At 41.5% G+C, this 15419-nt stretch overlaps 1 protein-coding gene across 25 annotated transcripts in view; it reads left to right on the forward strand.

Annotated features, from left to right (window-relative positions):
• Positions 1 to 15419, forward strand: part of ank3b (ankyrin 3b) — a 128474-nt gene that overhangs the window by 109984 nt on the left and 3071 nt on the right. For 19 of the 25 annotated variants that reach the window (XM_020616519.1, XM_020616517.1, XM_020616513.1 and 16 more), the window contains 8 exons: positions 896 to 970; positions 3699 to 3830; positions 4010 to 4153; positions 9815 to 10496; positions 10587 to 10779; positions 12768 to 12851; positions 13399 to 13620; positions 15035 to 15106. In XM_020616519.1, coding sequence (XP_020472175.1) covers positions 896 to 970; positions 3699 to 3830; positions 4010 to 4153; positions 9815 to 10496; positions 10587 to 10779; positions 12768 to 12851; positions 13399 to 13620; positions 15035 to 15082 — 1580 coding nt within the window. In that variant the 3' untranslated portion in view covers positions 15083 to 15106. Of the gene's footprint in view, positions 1 to 895; positions 971 to 3698; positions 3831 to 4009; positions 4165 to 9814; positions 10497 to 10586; positions 10780 to 12767; positions 12852 to 13398; positions 13621 to 15034; positions 15107 to 15419 lie in introns of those variants that run through there. The other 6 variants (XM_020616531.1, XM_020616529.1, XM_020616532.1 and 3 more) reach the window with 6 other exon arrangements.

Below are 15419 nucleotides of genomic sequence, written 5' to 3' on the forward strand. Positions count from 1 at the left end.
ATTCCTGCTATTGGTTAATGTAGCTTAGCAAGGAAAAGGGAGCGCTTGGATTGATGCAAGGCATCTCCCTGTTAATGCAAACATGGCAGAATCATTGTCACATGAGACCGAGATCACACAGGGATCTCAGTCACAATCACAAAACGATTCATCATGTAGCCCTACTGGTACTTCAGTTCTTTTTCTTTTTTTTCCACTGTTTCCTGGCTCCAGCTTCATACTGAACAAACGAGACATGAGATCAGCATCTATCTTCTCATCTAACTTTCAACAAAAAGTATATTTTCCAAAATGTCAAACTGTTCTAAATCACTGAGGAGAATCTGGACAGAAAAGCAACATGGGACAGTGAGCTAAAGTTGGTCTTTCTTTGTTTAGTTACCAACACTACTGGATTTAATATAAATAACACATCAGAAAATTGGGGTGGGCAATATGGAGGCGGCTGTGGCTCGGGAGGTAGAGCGGGTCGTTTCCTAACCGGAGGATTAGCGGTTCGATTCCTGGCTTGTCCAGTCAACATGTCAAGGTGTCCTTGAGACACTTCAACCCCCAGTTGCTCCCGGTGATGTCACCGGTGTGTGAATTTGGGAGTGCGAATGGGTGAATGGCCGAATAATGTGAGAGCGCTTTGAATGTGCTGTAAAAGCATAGAAAGGTGCTATACAAGTATAAGACCATTTACCAAAATTCCACAACTGAGTTTAATCATTAACTAGGTCCTTTGGTTAAACCAGTTCAAAACAGACGAACTTTCAGTTCACAATCCCTGTCTTGTTTCATACATTAAATGTCTTTGCTCCTCTCTGCAACCATTTTTATGATTCTGGGATAGTTGTTAGTAGTATCATATGTTAATTGTCTGTGCCCTGCGCTTCCCTACTTCCTCGCACAGGCCCTCAGAGTCCCTGTGAGAGAACAGACCTCCGCATGGCAATAGTAGCTGACCATCTTGGACTCAGTTGGACTGGTGAGTGTATGCACACAGACCAAAACACACCCCAAAACAAGCATGATCAGTATAAGAATACTGTTTTTACAATGGTAAGTGACACAGCAGGGAGAAACAGCTGCTGTGTTTTAGTTAAATCAGTTTAATATCCAACCTGTGACTCAGACTCATGCACTTGTGATAGTAATCGCTGATTTTAAAGAAAACCCACATGTGAATGAATCACCTGGACCGAGCCCAGCCTTTAACCCAGCAGTTTTACAGTGTTTGTTGCCATCTGGTGGACATGTAATATACTGTACAAATATCTTGACTAAGTAGTACTGCATTGCCATTTTTTCACATACATCATCATCAATACAAATGCAATACAATATCAAAGAACACAAATTATAAAAACTCAAAATGTGCTGTAAGTTTACATAAAAAAATATTCACGTCATGTTGGGACACAGGAGCTGGGGCTGAACAATGTAGACAGTAATACATGTATGGTAACAGGCTTGTGTAGCAGTGTGTTTATGTTCTTCTGTGGCACACATCTTTGTGTTTGGGTGTATTTATGAGACAGAGGTGCATGTTTGTTTTATTTTTTGTTGTACTTGAGCAGCAGTGAGGGCGTAGCCTTTGCAGTTTAAGCCTGACTGCCTGCACTGCAGCACTGCCCCATGGCCGCTTGCATGTGTGTCATTGGGTGTGCCTGTGTGTGCATGTGTGAGTGCACTGTAATTGCATGTGCACAGTCATCCTGTAAATTGTGTGTGTGAATAGTTGTAGTGGCGTAGCTGTGCAACCAGCACAGTGACTGAGTGAGAACTCGGTAGAGGAAAGCAATCAAATCCATATTTAATGAGTGTTCCTGTTGCAGAGCTGTAGATTTGCTGAACATTGTGTTCTCTAAGAGTTACAGCCCGTTTGCTTGTCTGTACAGGCAGCATTTCACTCCATTAACTTTTGACTGTAGGTGGCACAGTGCTTGACGAATGAGCACTAAGGAAGTAAAACTTAAAGCGTTGACTCCAATCATGGTGAAGTTTTAGCACTACAGTTTCATCAGATAATTTCCCATCATCTTTTTCATAAAAAAATCAAGTGATGCTAGTAATGAGAACTAATGAGTGAATGTCATTTGATGTGTGCTGTAATTTCTGCAAACCTCAAATTTGAATTAAGATGTCAGTCTTTCATAAAACCTTTCCAGGTAATTACCACTACCGATTTTCTGCATTGCCACACATGTTTATATTTCCCAATTGATTATGATTTGTTTGCACCAAATTCTGTGTGAAGAAAGCGCTTGTCTTCAGATACATGAATAACTGAGTTGAGGCATTTTTGTACTTTCTCTTGCTTTTTCAATTCTGAGCACAGAATATGCTACTTGATGGTATTCAGATCCTTTACTTAAAGTTCTAACATTTTAACATTAAACATTTGCTCCTCATCATTAGTGTGCATGCTAACAGTTAGCTTTCACAGTGAGCCAAATATAGCTTAGTTATTAAACACCAGTAAATAGTCACATATTTCATACAATCTCATAACGTTTGATAGGATGTCCCTTTCTCTTCATTCTTTTCAGGGAGATTGTGTTATTAACAGCTGGCTAACCGTAGCACTCGGGCTGCTACCAGAAGCCAAAACCATAGCTAGCTGTTAATAATGGTACTTGTTTCATACCATCTCATTGTATTAGCTAAATAACAATTATATAAATAGTGTAAGGAAGCTCCGGGGTCCGGGACAGATGCAACTTTTACTTCCTGGTGGTGAACAGTTCAGGCACCTGAGACCAGAGGTTTTAGGTTTTTACCAAAGCCCGGAACCAAATTTAGCTGTGTGAATTTGTGGCCTCAGAAATTCAGTCTGCCCAAGCCTCTTTCAAACTCCCATTTTTGGGAACAAACAGATCATGCCCCATTCACCAGAGGAATGTTAAAACACCTTGTTAGTAACAAGCTATGCACCTACAGTACAACAGCTAGTATAGTGGACGGCTGATATTTATGGGGTATAGTACAATAAGAAAAAAATATATTTTTGAGTGGAGAGAGTCTTTAAGTAAAAGTAGCAATAATACACAGAAGTCCTGCATTGAAAGCCTTCCTTAAGTAAAAGTACCTATCAGTAAAATACCACTTCAAGTATCACAAGTTCTCATTGTGCAGAAAATGGTCTCTGTCAGTGTTTTACTGTTACATGGATTAATACTACTGGTGGATTTATGTGTATGTTGAACTTTACTGCTGTAGTTGTTTAAGGCTGTGCTAATTTAACCTGCTTTATCATCTGTGGGGCGCTTCATCTACAGAAATGCATCAGTTGTGTGTGTGTGTACCAGCCCGGTTCTCAGTTTAGGGATGATGCAGTTTCACTTATCCAAGGTTTTAAAATATTGTTTAGTTGAATATGCAGGAGAATTAATTTGACCAATGAAGGAAAAATTCATCAGATTATCAGAAAAATAAATGTTCAAAATCTCCTAATTTCAGGGTCTGTAGTTTGTAGTAGAGTAGAAGCATAAAATTGCATTAAATTGAAATAATACGTTGAATTTGTACTTAAGTACAGTGCTTAAGTAAGTGTACTTGGATACTTTCCACCACTGCTTGATGGATGATGACTCACAGTACCTTGTTGTCAGTGAAATCACCAGAAATGAGACTCCTAATCCCTACATTGTTAGCCAGTCAACTAACTACTAAAATACCTTATTTTGGTTTTGTGGTGTTTGTTGCTGCTACAGAGCTGGCCAGGGAGCTGGATTTCTCTGTGGAAGAGATCAACTTCATCAGAGTGGAGAACCCCAATTCCCTGACAGCACAGAGCTTCATGCTCCTAAAGAAATGGGTTCACAGGGACGGTAAAAATGCCACAAGTAAGTTGTGTGTGTGTGTGTCTGTGTGGGAGAGAACTGGTGGCTGTAGATCAAATTCAGGTCTCCTTTTCCTTCACATTCACATACTGTATATACACATTTCTGTTGCTATTTTCTGAACAAAATGAATCACGTTTGTGGTGTTAACATATGACATATGTTTCTCTGTCTCACTCTAGCGGATGCTTTAACTGCGGTGCTGACTAAGATCAATCGGTTGGATATTGTGACTTTGCTGGAAGGGCCCATATTTGACTACGGTAACATTTCAGGCACACGCTGCTTTGCCGATGATAACGCAGTATTCCCGGATCAGTCCGATGGTAAAGTGTAGCCCACCCTAGCTGAACTCTCAGTCTATCTCTCAGTCTATCCCTTCACCCTTCTTCACCTCCTCTCTCAGCCAAATAGTCAGATCTGACTGTGTAAATAAAAACAACCAATCAGGCTTGACCGGCTGGAAATTAATTAGTTAACCAAAATGACTTAGGCATTTGTCATCTTTATTAAACAGTCACCCCAATCAGCACTGTAGGATGATTATCTATATATTTGAGAACCTCTAAAATTTGTTCCCCCATTTTTAAACATTATATGTTTTAATTAAATGTAGGACAATCTGTGCCATTTTGGGTGCATGAGACATTTTAGTATGTGTGACTGTTTTTGTCAAATGTAAGAAGCATGATTCTGAAGCAGATATAAGCCTCTAATGGACTGGTGTCTCTGTTCCCATCTGATAAATGTATTGATAAGGTAACGAGTGAAGCACATTTTTCAGCTGGGTCTAGGCACTGGTTCATAATTTGGTTTTACAATAGTTATGTTTATGTGTATGTCGCTTAACATACATAAGATTTTAAGTCTCCAAAAACATCTTTTTGTTGACTCTTTCAAGTGTTACTAAAATACATAAAAACATAACCACCAATTACCAATAATAATGGCAGGCTTGCTTTAAGCATTGTGGCGAGGCTTTCTCTTTCTGTCTCTCTCTTTCCTCTCAAATGAGAATTAAATGTGGCAGCTTCTAGATTCTCAGACTGTGAAAGACCCAGTGAGTGCCATTTCAGAACTTTGATGACAGTGTGTCCTTTGTTACAGATAATTATTATTATCTTCATTATTCTGAAATATATCTTAGAAGGTATTAAACAGTTAGCCTGGTAAAATGGGTTTTCAGACTGAGACACCCTGGATTGAAGGGAGATGTACACTAGCTCTTAATGCTTCTCACTCAGAAAGAAAGACTTACACTTACAATAGAGTATTTTTATATTAATCATTTTTACTGTTACTTTGTCTGAATGAGCTGAATACGTCTTCCACTGAACAAAAATACTATAAGAATAAATGTATAATGCTACGTTTCGATATGGTGGTCGAGATGGTCTTCATCAGGTACACAGACTGTATATATAGGAAATCACACCTCCACCCACAATTAAGAAGTCGCATGGTATAAGACAAAGGCACAAAGCTATATCATGTGACTTCTTAATTGTGGGTGGAGGTGTGATTTCCTATATATACAGTCTGTGTGTACTGTAGCTTTGTGATTATTTGCCTGATGAAGATCATGCTGGTCAAAATGTTATCTAATAAATTTATTCTTCTAGTATCTTGGTTCAGTGTGTGGACATTTTTTCTCTTTTCTTCCAAGCTGTTATTGTCCTGCACCTGTGCCCAGTTTGCGTTGGATGTGCACACAACTTTGGCCTTTTTTGCCTGAATACTTTTGTTGGCATCAGCTGTTTTCTTGGCATTTTCTTAGAACCACTTCCATTAGGTCTGTGTATGAACTGCATCATAACACTAAAGAAAGGTTTTCAACTAAATTGTAACAGAAAGTTTTCACTGTAGTACTATGTATGTAAGAAAACAGTCACAAGCAAATAAAGAGAAGCTCTTGAGACAAAGTTCTGAAATGGCTCACATTGCTAATCTGTCCAGTTTTGAAAGTCATACTAGCACCAGGTTTTGCTATTGAAAACTGGAGCAAAGATGACCTAAAGTAAAATCAACATTTAACTGACTTAATATCAACAAAATGCATGGCTGTGGCTTTGTGTGACAGTCTGCCTGCTCTGATGTTGTTGGCATACAACAATACACTTTTAACACTCTTCAAATGGGTGGAGCCTTTTCAACACATTCACGAGTGTTTCTGCATTGTGCACAGTGATCAGGATGCGCTCTGCCCCAGACGACACTCGCACATGAGTTGAAAATGAAACATCTTTTTTCAAAGTGTACAGTGTATAATTATGCTTCTGTGTCACTGCTGTTAGCGATGCTGTACCTGTCCTCTCCTGGGTTCCTCTGAGCCTCCCAGCCTCTGCGTTCCACCTGCGAGACTCCCTGCTGCCTCCTTGCTCCTCCTCTTCTTGCTTCCAAGTGACTAACTCTTAAAGCAACTTCCCTGTGCAGCGCTAAGCATAACTTACCAGCTAATTTCCACCAATACCTACCTTTCGCTGACTTCAACGGCTTCTTTGGATCCAGTCATAGCTTCTGCTCTTACCCTCGCTGCTGAGTTAGAGTAAAACTGGAAATACAACAGCACCCCCTTCAGCACTAACAGCCCACACTTTGAACTTAGAAGTCGTGCAAAAGCTGCATCTCTCTCTTGTCTGTTTCTGCACCACTCTGATAACACAAACAGCTAACTAGCGAGCTTTAGCATTTTCATATCCCCAATCATGAGACCCTTTCAGCAGCTGTAACCCTAATGTGTTTTTTAAGGCTGAGTTAGATTTTATTTTTGACATCATACCTAAATTTAACTATTTCTGACAAAAGCATAACATTTCAGTGAAACAAAGGAATTTTGTATTTCTCAAACAGAAACCCTGGTAGTGATGAATTTCAGCTTTGTCCCAATTCCATGATTATTCCAAACAAGAATATGTGTTTCCACTTGTAAAGGGAACAAATCAAGTACACTCAAATATGTGGTGAACACTTTGAGTTTGTTGTTGATATACAGTATTAGAATAAATTCCCAGTTGTAGTGACACAGCTTCAAAACGTTTTCTGACAAGCAGCGGCTGTGACCTTCTCTTCGGTTAACCAGTCGTATATTTGTCAAGGCAACCACTTCGTGACTGAAGCCTGAAAAACTAAGCTGAAAAATAAAGTATAAATCTCATACTTGTGCTTTGAAAGAAGTGAAGAAGATGACGCATTCAGAACCAAACTCAGAGAAATCGCACAAATGCAAGACTCTCCTCAAAGTGTTTTGAAATGATATTTTTGCCTTTTACATGACGAAAAAAAACTTTGAGGAGGACTAGCTGGTTGTTTTGGTAAATGTACTGTATGTACATCATATTCTTTTAGAACAAAATACCACATATAGTATATGCTGTATACAGTTAGTTATGTAGTATGGAAATGGGACATAGCAGAAACTAGTCCTACTTCTTCTGATTGCTTCTACTAGCATTAATTTGCAGCTCAGCAAGCTTTGACCCTCCAGGAGCCCAAAGCCTTCTCTAATAACAACAGAGCCAGAATGTGAATTTTGTTCCCGTATTATTTTACTGTCCTCTAGCTGACATTTTCCTAGTTGTTTGAAAAGACTAAAAAGCCTGTTCTTGTTTATCAACCGAGATAAGCAATCCCATGATTCTGGTGTGCAGTGTCTTCGCTTCTGCAGCTTCTCAAGCCTTCATCACTCACAAGTTCACTTCATTATCTGTGCATTCATCTGTTTGTCTTGTGCCTAACAGTTGTTTTTTGTCTTTTATATCTCTTGTGAACTGTGATGACTGTAAAAGCTCCAAAACTTCTCAGATCTCCTACATTCCCCCTCTGTCCTCAAACACTTCAGTGGGTCTCCCCTCTCCATGCCACTCCTTCCTCTTCCAGCTCTTCTTCCTTTCTTCCCATTAATCCCACCCGTACCACCTTTTTCCATTTTCCCTCGACTCCTGCTGTCCTTTCTCCCGCCTCTGTCTTTCACTTCCCATCTCTCACTGACCTTCCCGTTGCTCCTGTCCTTCCTCCATTCTTTAGTTTGCCTTACCACCCACCTGTTCAGTCCTCCCCTCAAAGTCCTTCTAGCAACTCCTCGTCCTTCTCTCCTCCTACATTTATCCCTCATTTCTCTGCTCCACCTTCCCTCTGTCTGCCCTTGCCTTCTTCCTCATCCTCGATTCCTCTTGTTCTTCACCCTCCTCCACCTCTTAATTCTCCTCCCCCTTCCTGTAGCTCCATCTCCATATCTGGTGCTTCCTCTCCTCCCCTGTCACCTTCTCCTGTTTACATTCCCCTGTCTTCTCCTCCTTTCTCCTCTTGTCCCTCCTCATCTACACTTCTTCCCTTTTCTTCTCCTTCGACCTCTGCCCTTCTTTCAAAACAGTCTCCCTCACCTTCACCTCATTGTTCCCCGTCTCCACCCTTAGACCACCACACTCCCTCTCCCTCCTCATTTCCCCCCTCCCCTCCCTCCTCTCCCCTCCCCCCTGGTGTTCCTCTTTACTTCAGGCGAGATCGGTCAGTTCCTGAGGTTTACATTTAGATGCCTCTTGGTTGCTCTGCTCCTCTCTGCCTGTGGTTTAACTCTACACAACTAATCAACCTTAATTCTACTAAAGCTTTTGTTCATCAACTGACAAAACTGAGATGAGCTGAACTCAAGTTGTCATAATGACCCCCTCACAAATTTTACCGCTTCTGTATTTGGATTGAAATACAGAAGTAGCTCTGAGTCTGGGCCTGAAGTTAAGTGTTTGTCAGTTTGTTCCTGATAACCTGTACTGTGATTAGTGTGACTTAACGTTCCTGTAAATTGCATATAAATATAGTATATGTGACGTTTCTAGCTTACATTTTATATCCTGTCTTTGTACTTTTATTTCTCTGTCTCCATCTCCTTGTGATCTGGTCACATTTACTCTGTAGTACTGGTTTAGAGGTCACACACATGTGATAGAAAAATCTTAGTTGAAGAGGGAGAATCCTTAAACCAGTATTAAATGATTTGGTCTGGTCACTTAAGGGCAGTGGGACAAGCTGTGAACAACACTGTGAACCTCATCTTGTGAAGTTAACTGGCTAATGGGTTAGCAAAAAGTTGACATGGAGCAACATTAGCATTCATTTGAAGTCACGTTTCTGGCCACTTGATGAATGTAAATCCAAAATTCACTCTTCGTGTAGCTCTGGTTTGCTCTCCACCAACTCCAGGAGAAATCTCTGCTAAATGCTCAACTATGCTAGTCGTCCACTGTGTCTGGCAGTCGTTTGACACTGGGCAGGTTCCTTATAATGAGTTTATCAGAGATGATTCATATTGGTGACATAGCTGAGCTTTATCACCTGACTCTTCCTGAGTTCCCTTTAGCTCTAAATAGCTTTACTACTTTAGCTTTTTTAGTTCTTAGTTTTGTTTTGTTTTGTTTTTGTTTTTTTGGCCTCCAGATTCACTTGAAGCAACTTATATTCCAGTTGATATGAGGCAGCAGTTTTTATTGAACAAACCGCTCATAAACACACTGGACCCTTCCTACCAAAAACCAGACAGCAGACAGACAACGTTAGTGACTGGCAGGTGAAGAATATTGGAACTAGATTCATTAGTTGGACACAAACATGACTCAAATGAGTGTAAATGTGTTTCTCTCTGCTGGATGTATAAACAGGCAACTGTTTGCGAACAAGGTCACCATGGCTTTCAGCTATATCTAAGTTTATAGGGTGATAATGTGTCGGTGTCGTGTTCACATCTTGCCTTCACTGCCCATAAGTGGCCAAGAAAATAAATAAATAAAATCAGCCAGTGCAACTTTACAGTGTATGTGGTTTACACCTGTGTGACTTTTGAACAAATGCTACCCTTAAGTGTTATAGGTGTTTATCATTTCATCACCTCCACCACTCTACCTCTCCTTCCATCCCTCCTTTCCTCCCCTCTTTTTCCTTTCCCTCCCTCTTCAATCCCTTTATTCTCTAATCCTGTACTCCTGCCATCCACCCAGGATACCCCAATATAGAGCTGGAGCTGCAAACCCCCTCAGACCTGAACTACGAGCCCCCTACTCCTCTGCGCTCTGACTACTTTTTTAGCGAGGGAAATGCTAGCGTAGACCTCCCTAGTAAAACCACGCTTACTAGGCCTAGTGACCTCTCTCTCACTCAAACCACCAGTACCTCCAGCAGTGACCCAGTCACGGTTGCCACAGGCCCTGGCTCCTGTGTCCAGGAGCCCCCCATTGTTGAAGCTGAAGATACAGCCTTGACCACTGGAGAAAGAATGGAGGATAAGATGGGGCTGGTTTGTTATGAGCAGCCGGATAATGACAGAAGAGCAGTAGAGAAATCAGGAAAGGGGACCGAAGAGCTGAAGGCAGGGCAAGGTGTTGTTTTGGAAAGAAACCAAAAACACGATGCTGCTTCAGACAATGGTCATGGGAATGGAAGAGAGGAAGAGGAAGAAGAGGAGATGACCCAGGAGAGGCTGCAGAGTCTGCTGGAGGATATCAGGATGGAGGGAGGTTTGGAGGATGAGGAGATGACAGAGGAGAGGGTGAAAGACATCCTCGAACAAGTACGACAAGCAGAAAAGGTTGTGTGTTCAGTTCCAGGCTGGAGAAGTGAAACATCGGGCGCAGTCGTAGAGTCGACGGCCCCTGGCCACAGCCCTGGCTCTGAGGAGGGCAGGTGGGATTTGTTTTTCTATTTAGAGATTTACACACCAGAGTTTACTGTCATAGCAGCTCAGTGTTAATATAAACAAATGTTACTCCTCAGCCCTGACAGTCTCTGTGATTCACTGGAGCAGCCCCCAGCTCTGACCAACAGACAGAACGGAGGCCACACTGATGCAGCCAGGGACAGAAAAGAAAAGGAGGCCATGAGGAAGGGACCTCAGGAGGACAGCAGCACAGCGGGACCAAGCAGAGGACGGGAGGAGGCAGGGAACAGGTCCCAGCACAAAGTCCAGGTGAGAGTTGACCAAGTCTCACATGATTGCAGACAAGCTATTGACATACACGCTCTTTCACAAACACACTGGGGCATTAATGTTCCCTTTGTCAGGGGAGTGTTGACGAGTCTGGCTCTGATGAGGAGACCACTGTCACCACCAGGGTGTACCGCAGACGGGTAATACTCAAGGTGTGTGAGGCGTGGTGTGTGGACAACTGAGCCATAAGCCCATAAGCTGTGACTCTGCATAAGTGTGTGAAGAAGAGTGAATCGCAGTGATAGAAAGATTCAGCAACAGTGACATGCCCTGCTGGTGTGTGTATTATAAAGTAGGAGTGTGTTTTTGTGTGAAAGAAAGGCATTGTGACAGACCAAGAACGTATCAGGGTAGGTTTCCATCCAACTGTTTTCAGTTTGCACATAGAAAATTTGTAATACACAGAAAACTGCATGTAGATTTAAACAAAATGCAATTAAGTGCAATGGAAACAGACCTAGTGAATAAATCATGGCATACATGAAGAAGTAAGAAAGATGTTTTCTGCAGATTACTGCAGGAAACAAATCTGTCATCTTTCCATCATCATTTGAAATTTGACTTCTGTTCTGTTGAGTTGCATCTGCAGTGGTTTAACGGCACCTGACTGAAGAATAAGCACCACCAGTTTATGTTGAGTCACCTAGCTCCTAATATTCACATGGAAGCATTATTTTGCATTTTCTTTTGCAGATTTTTCACTTAAGAAAATGTAGCTAAACTGTGCACTACAGTTGGATGGAAACTTGACTACAGAGAGTGTGTGAATGTTGAGCTTGGCTGTAGCATGAAGTGCCGCTCACTGCTTGTTGGTGTGAGCCACGATTTTATCAGCGGTGCTTTGTGGGATTTGGACTATTGGACGTGCTGTGTGTTTGGCTACAGTAGGGTTAAATCTGAGGCTGGCTTTCTAATTATATTGACCCCCTTTTGTTAAGTGACAGACAGTAATGTCATTGCATCCATGTATCTTATCAGAACATCCTCAAAGAAATCAATGAAACCTTGAGATGTTTGCTAACCCATTCAAACTGGGTAACTGTAATGTACAAAATAAGATTATTAACAATATGATTTATTACTGAATAACCTACTGATGATTTTCTGGATTAATCAATTAATAGCTTGGTCTATAAAATGTCAAAAAGGGTAAAATCCCTGTTTCTAAGAGCCCAAAGTGATGTCTTGTTTTGTCTGACCAAACCCCAAAGATATTCAGAACTGTAGAAGACTGATGACACCAGTAAATATTCACAGCTATGAAGCTTGAACCAGAGAATTTTTGGTGTTTTTTTAATTCACATTGATGAATCTAAACTGTTGCTGAACATTTTGTGAAGCAGCTCTAAAATTCAGATACTCTGTGTAAACTGAGCCTCATTTTTTAGCTCTGTGTGGCCTTTGACATTGGTAAATAAGGTGTGACCAAATTAATCTTGTGCATGACATACAGTAGGTATGTCATGAAAGAATTCACTGCCATATCATAGTGGAGCTTGATAATGCTTGTTTGTTTGTGTTTGTTTGTGTTTGTTGGACATGTCCTCATGAAGTGCTGGATTCTGCCTAGAAACAGCAGTTGACATGATTGTACAGTATCTCATTAATTCTTCCACATTTCTGTAGAATAAATGTGTCCAAAATCTTTCCTTCCCTTTCCTTCACAGATTAGGACATAAGTATAGGCATTTTTTAGGATATGTGTTATCTATCTGAGTGTATTTAAGAATGAAGCATCTAGCATGCAGGGCGGTGTTCAAATCTTTGTTTTGGATTTACATAACCTTTAGGAATCCCAGCAGCTGTGGAAGGCAGGCTGATGTCTGGAAACGTTGCTCTGTTTTCTGAATAACAGTCTAACAGATAACATCTCAAAACTCTTCCCAACCTGCACCTCAGCCCCTCAGTTTTTCCCACCCATGTCTCCCATACCTGTCTCACTCCTTCACCCATATTTCAACCCCCAGGGAGAGCAGGCCAGAAACATTCCTGGAGAGTCAGTGACGGAGGAGCAGTTCACAGACGAAGACGGGAATGTGGTCACCAGAAAAGTAACCACCCTCATCCTCATCCATCACCGGTCACATCTCTGTCCTGCAGCTTACACTCACTGACTCATTACATTTTAATCAGGGCGGATATCAATACTGGCCTCTCGATTCAATTTGATTTGTGATGATTCATTTGAAAAAATAATCTGTGAATATAAACCTTTCTCCTAGGTCTTTGTTCTTATTTGAGATCATGCTGCAACACGTGTTTCTAGAGTACAGCCCTTTGAACTGTTCAAACAAAAACTGAAATTAATCGAAAAATCTGTCTTTATCCAGCCCTTTATTTCAAATGGAAAAACTGAGCGCTTTGAAAGAACTCAAAAGTCTGTCATCTGAAACCAGTGTCACCAGGCTGCCCACAGATGAATAAACACATTCTTAGACACAATAATACACTGGCTGTGTCACATGGCATCTCTTACACTAATACACACACACACATACACACTCCTATGTATCCTCCTCACCCTCTTTTCCATTATTTCTTCTCACAAGAAATACTTCCCTCCTTTCCTCTCCCCCGACATGCTTCTGCCCCCTACAGGTGATCAGAAAGGTGGTACGCCGGGTGTTCAACTCCGGGGACAGGAGGGAAAGCGAAGGTGAAAAGGTTACAGAGGAAGGAGCTGGTGGCGTAGAAACAGGTGGAGCAGACGCTGCTGCGTCTTCACCAAAAGCAGCAGCAGGAGCCACAGGGGGGAAGGGCAAGAAGAAAGGGAAGCGCTACCGGCAGGGCCACAAGGCCAACACATGTCGGAACGCTGAGGTTGTTAAAACCAGCCGCCTAACGTAGTCAGCTGGACTTTGCTGGCCTAAATGCGCATGCATGAAGCTGTAACTGTATGTAAACACAGAATCAGTCATGTGACAGGATTGGCCAGAGCCACACCCTCATAGCGCTCAGGTCTGCACAGCTTGTAGCTGATTGTTAGGTTTTCAGCCTGCACAGTTTCTGTCTGCAGCTGTCAGCAGAACGCAGCAGAGTGTATGTTACCTGTCCAGCACAAAACAGCTGAGAACTCAGGTAAAACATGGCTGCTGAAGAAAGTTGAGGATATAGGGAACAGTCTGGGGGCCAGCATAGGTCTGGCTTGGGCCAATTGTTTCATATTCAAGGCCCTTTCCATACTATGAATTTGGATATACTACTTGTCTCGCATACACTTTTTAGCCTACTACATAGTAGGCAAGTAGCCGATTTCGGACGTACCCTCAGTTTCAAGTCAGACTTCTGAGAAAGTTTGAATTTAAGGGGAAAAAGTCACAATTCTGAGATTAAAGTCAGAGCACAAATTTTGTACAGTGGCCCTAAGCTCTCCTGTAGGTTAGCTAATCCTACTGCGGTGTAGTGTGATACTGAGATCAGGCTACACTTACTTTTTTGTTCTGAGATGGTCTAAAGCCCCAGAAAATTTGGTTCCAGATCTGAGTTATTCTTCTATAACAGTCAATATTCACAACTAAGTAAGCAACAGTTAAACTTTAGGTATTTAACTCTTTAAATCTCTGTTAATATGCTCTATCAGGACACGGAGGGCGTGGTTTGATCAGATTTGAGTTAAACCACTAAGAAGAGCACAGAAAAAATATCCAAAACTGTAGCTAGTTTTAGCTGAAGTTTTTGTTTCCGCAGAGGAAACAAGGAGCTCGTTAAGAAAACTGGTTTACCTGCCATGACTCAGCTGAGAGACGATAGGATCAGGGCATGTAGTCTGATCTCAGCATTAATCTGAGCTGTTTGCTGTTATGTTTGTGTGAACAAATGGATTTAAGTTGGTGAGGTGCAGTGTAATGCCTTTTGCATGTGTTGCAGTTTGCAGTGGTTGTTTTGTGCTGAGTGCTACAGTGTGTCAGTAGTAACCTCAACTCCGAATAGGTCTAAGAACTACTAATGTCAACTGTGTTTCAAATAATACTTCTGTTTTCTCCACTTTAACATGCTCTGATGGAGGCACGTGTGGTTTGCAAATGTAGAAAAGTACTAATTTTAACAACCTCGTCTCTCTTCCAGCACGCTGCCTGCGATCTCCTGATGTTCAGTAGCTGAGCTCAGTGCTGTTTCATTAACACACGGGTCATATTTAGCCTGATCATCACACTTACTTTTTGCTCTTTCTCCTCTGTATGTCTGTCTGTCTCTTGACAAACCTCGCTGTTTCCCTCGCTCTGTGTCTGCGCAGCCTGGAGATGATGCCAACAAGAAACAAGAGAAAAAGAGTCAGTCCTAACAGTTAAGCTCTCACCTGCACCTGGTAAGACTGTTATCCACTCATAAACTCATTGTAAATTGGTGGAAAGGGTTGCAATTTTACTCTAAAAATGTACTTTAGTACTAAGATTAATTTGGCAACTAGTGCACTAAGGACTAGTTTGGTTGGATTGGTCGACTCAGTAATTGTATGTAACTGTGCAGGATGAGTCAGCAAAAACATAAATGCATTTTGCTACTGATTCAAGGCTGTTTGTATTAAAAATAATTGATCATCTTTGATTGGTTAGAGAGGTCAATCCTGCTCAAAACCTTTGAGAAGCTAATGTCTCTGCACTGCTACTAGTGTTGTTCAG

The sequence above is a fragment of the Monopterus albus genome, unplaced genomic scaffold, assembly GCF_001952655.1.
Source record: "Monopterus albus unplaced genomic scaffold, M_albus_1.0 scaffold175.1, whole genome shotgun sequence".
NCBI classification, from domain to species: Eukaryota; Metazoa; Chordata; class Actinopteri; order Synbranchiformes; family Synbranchidae; genus Monopterus; species Monopterus albus.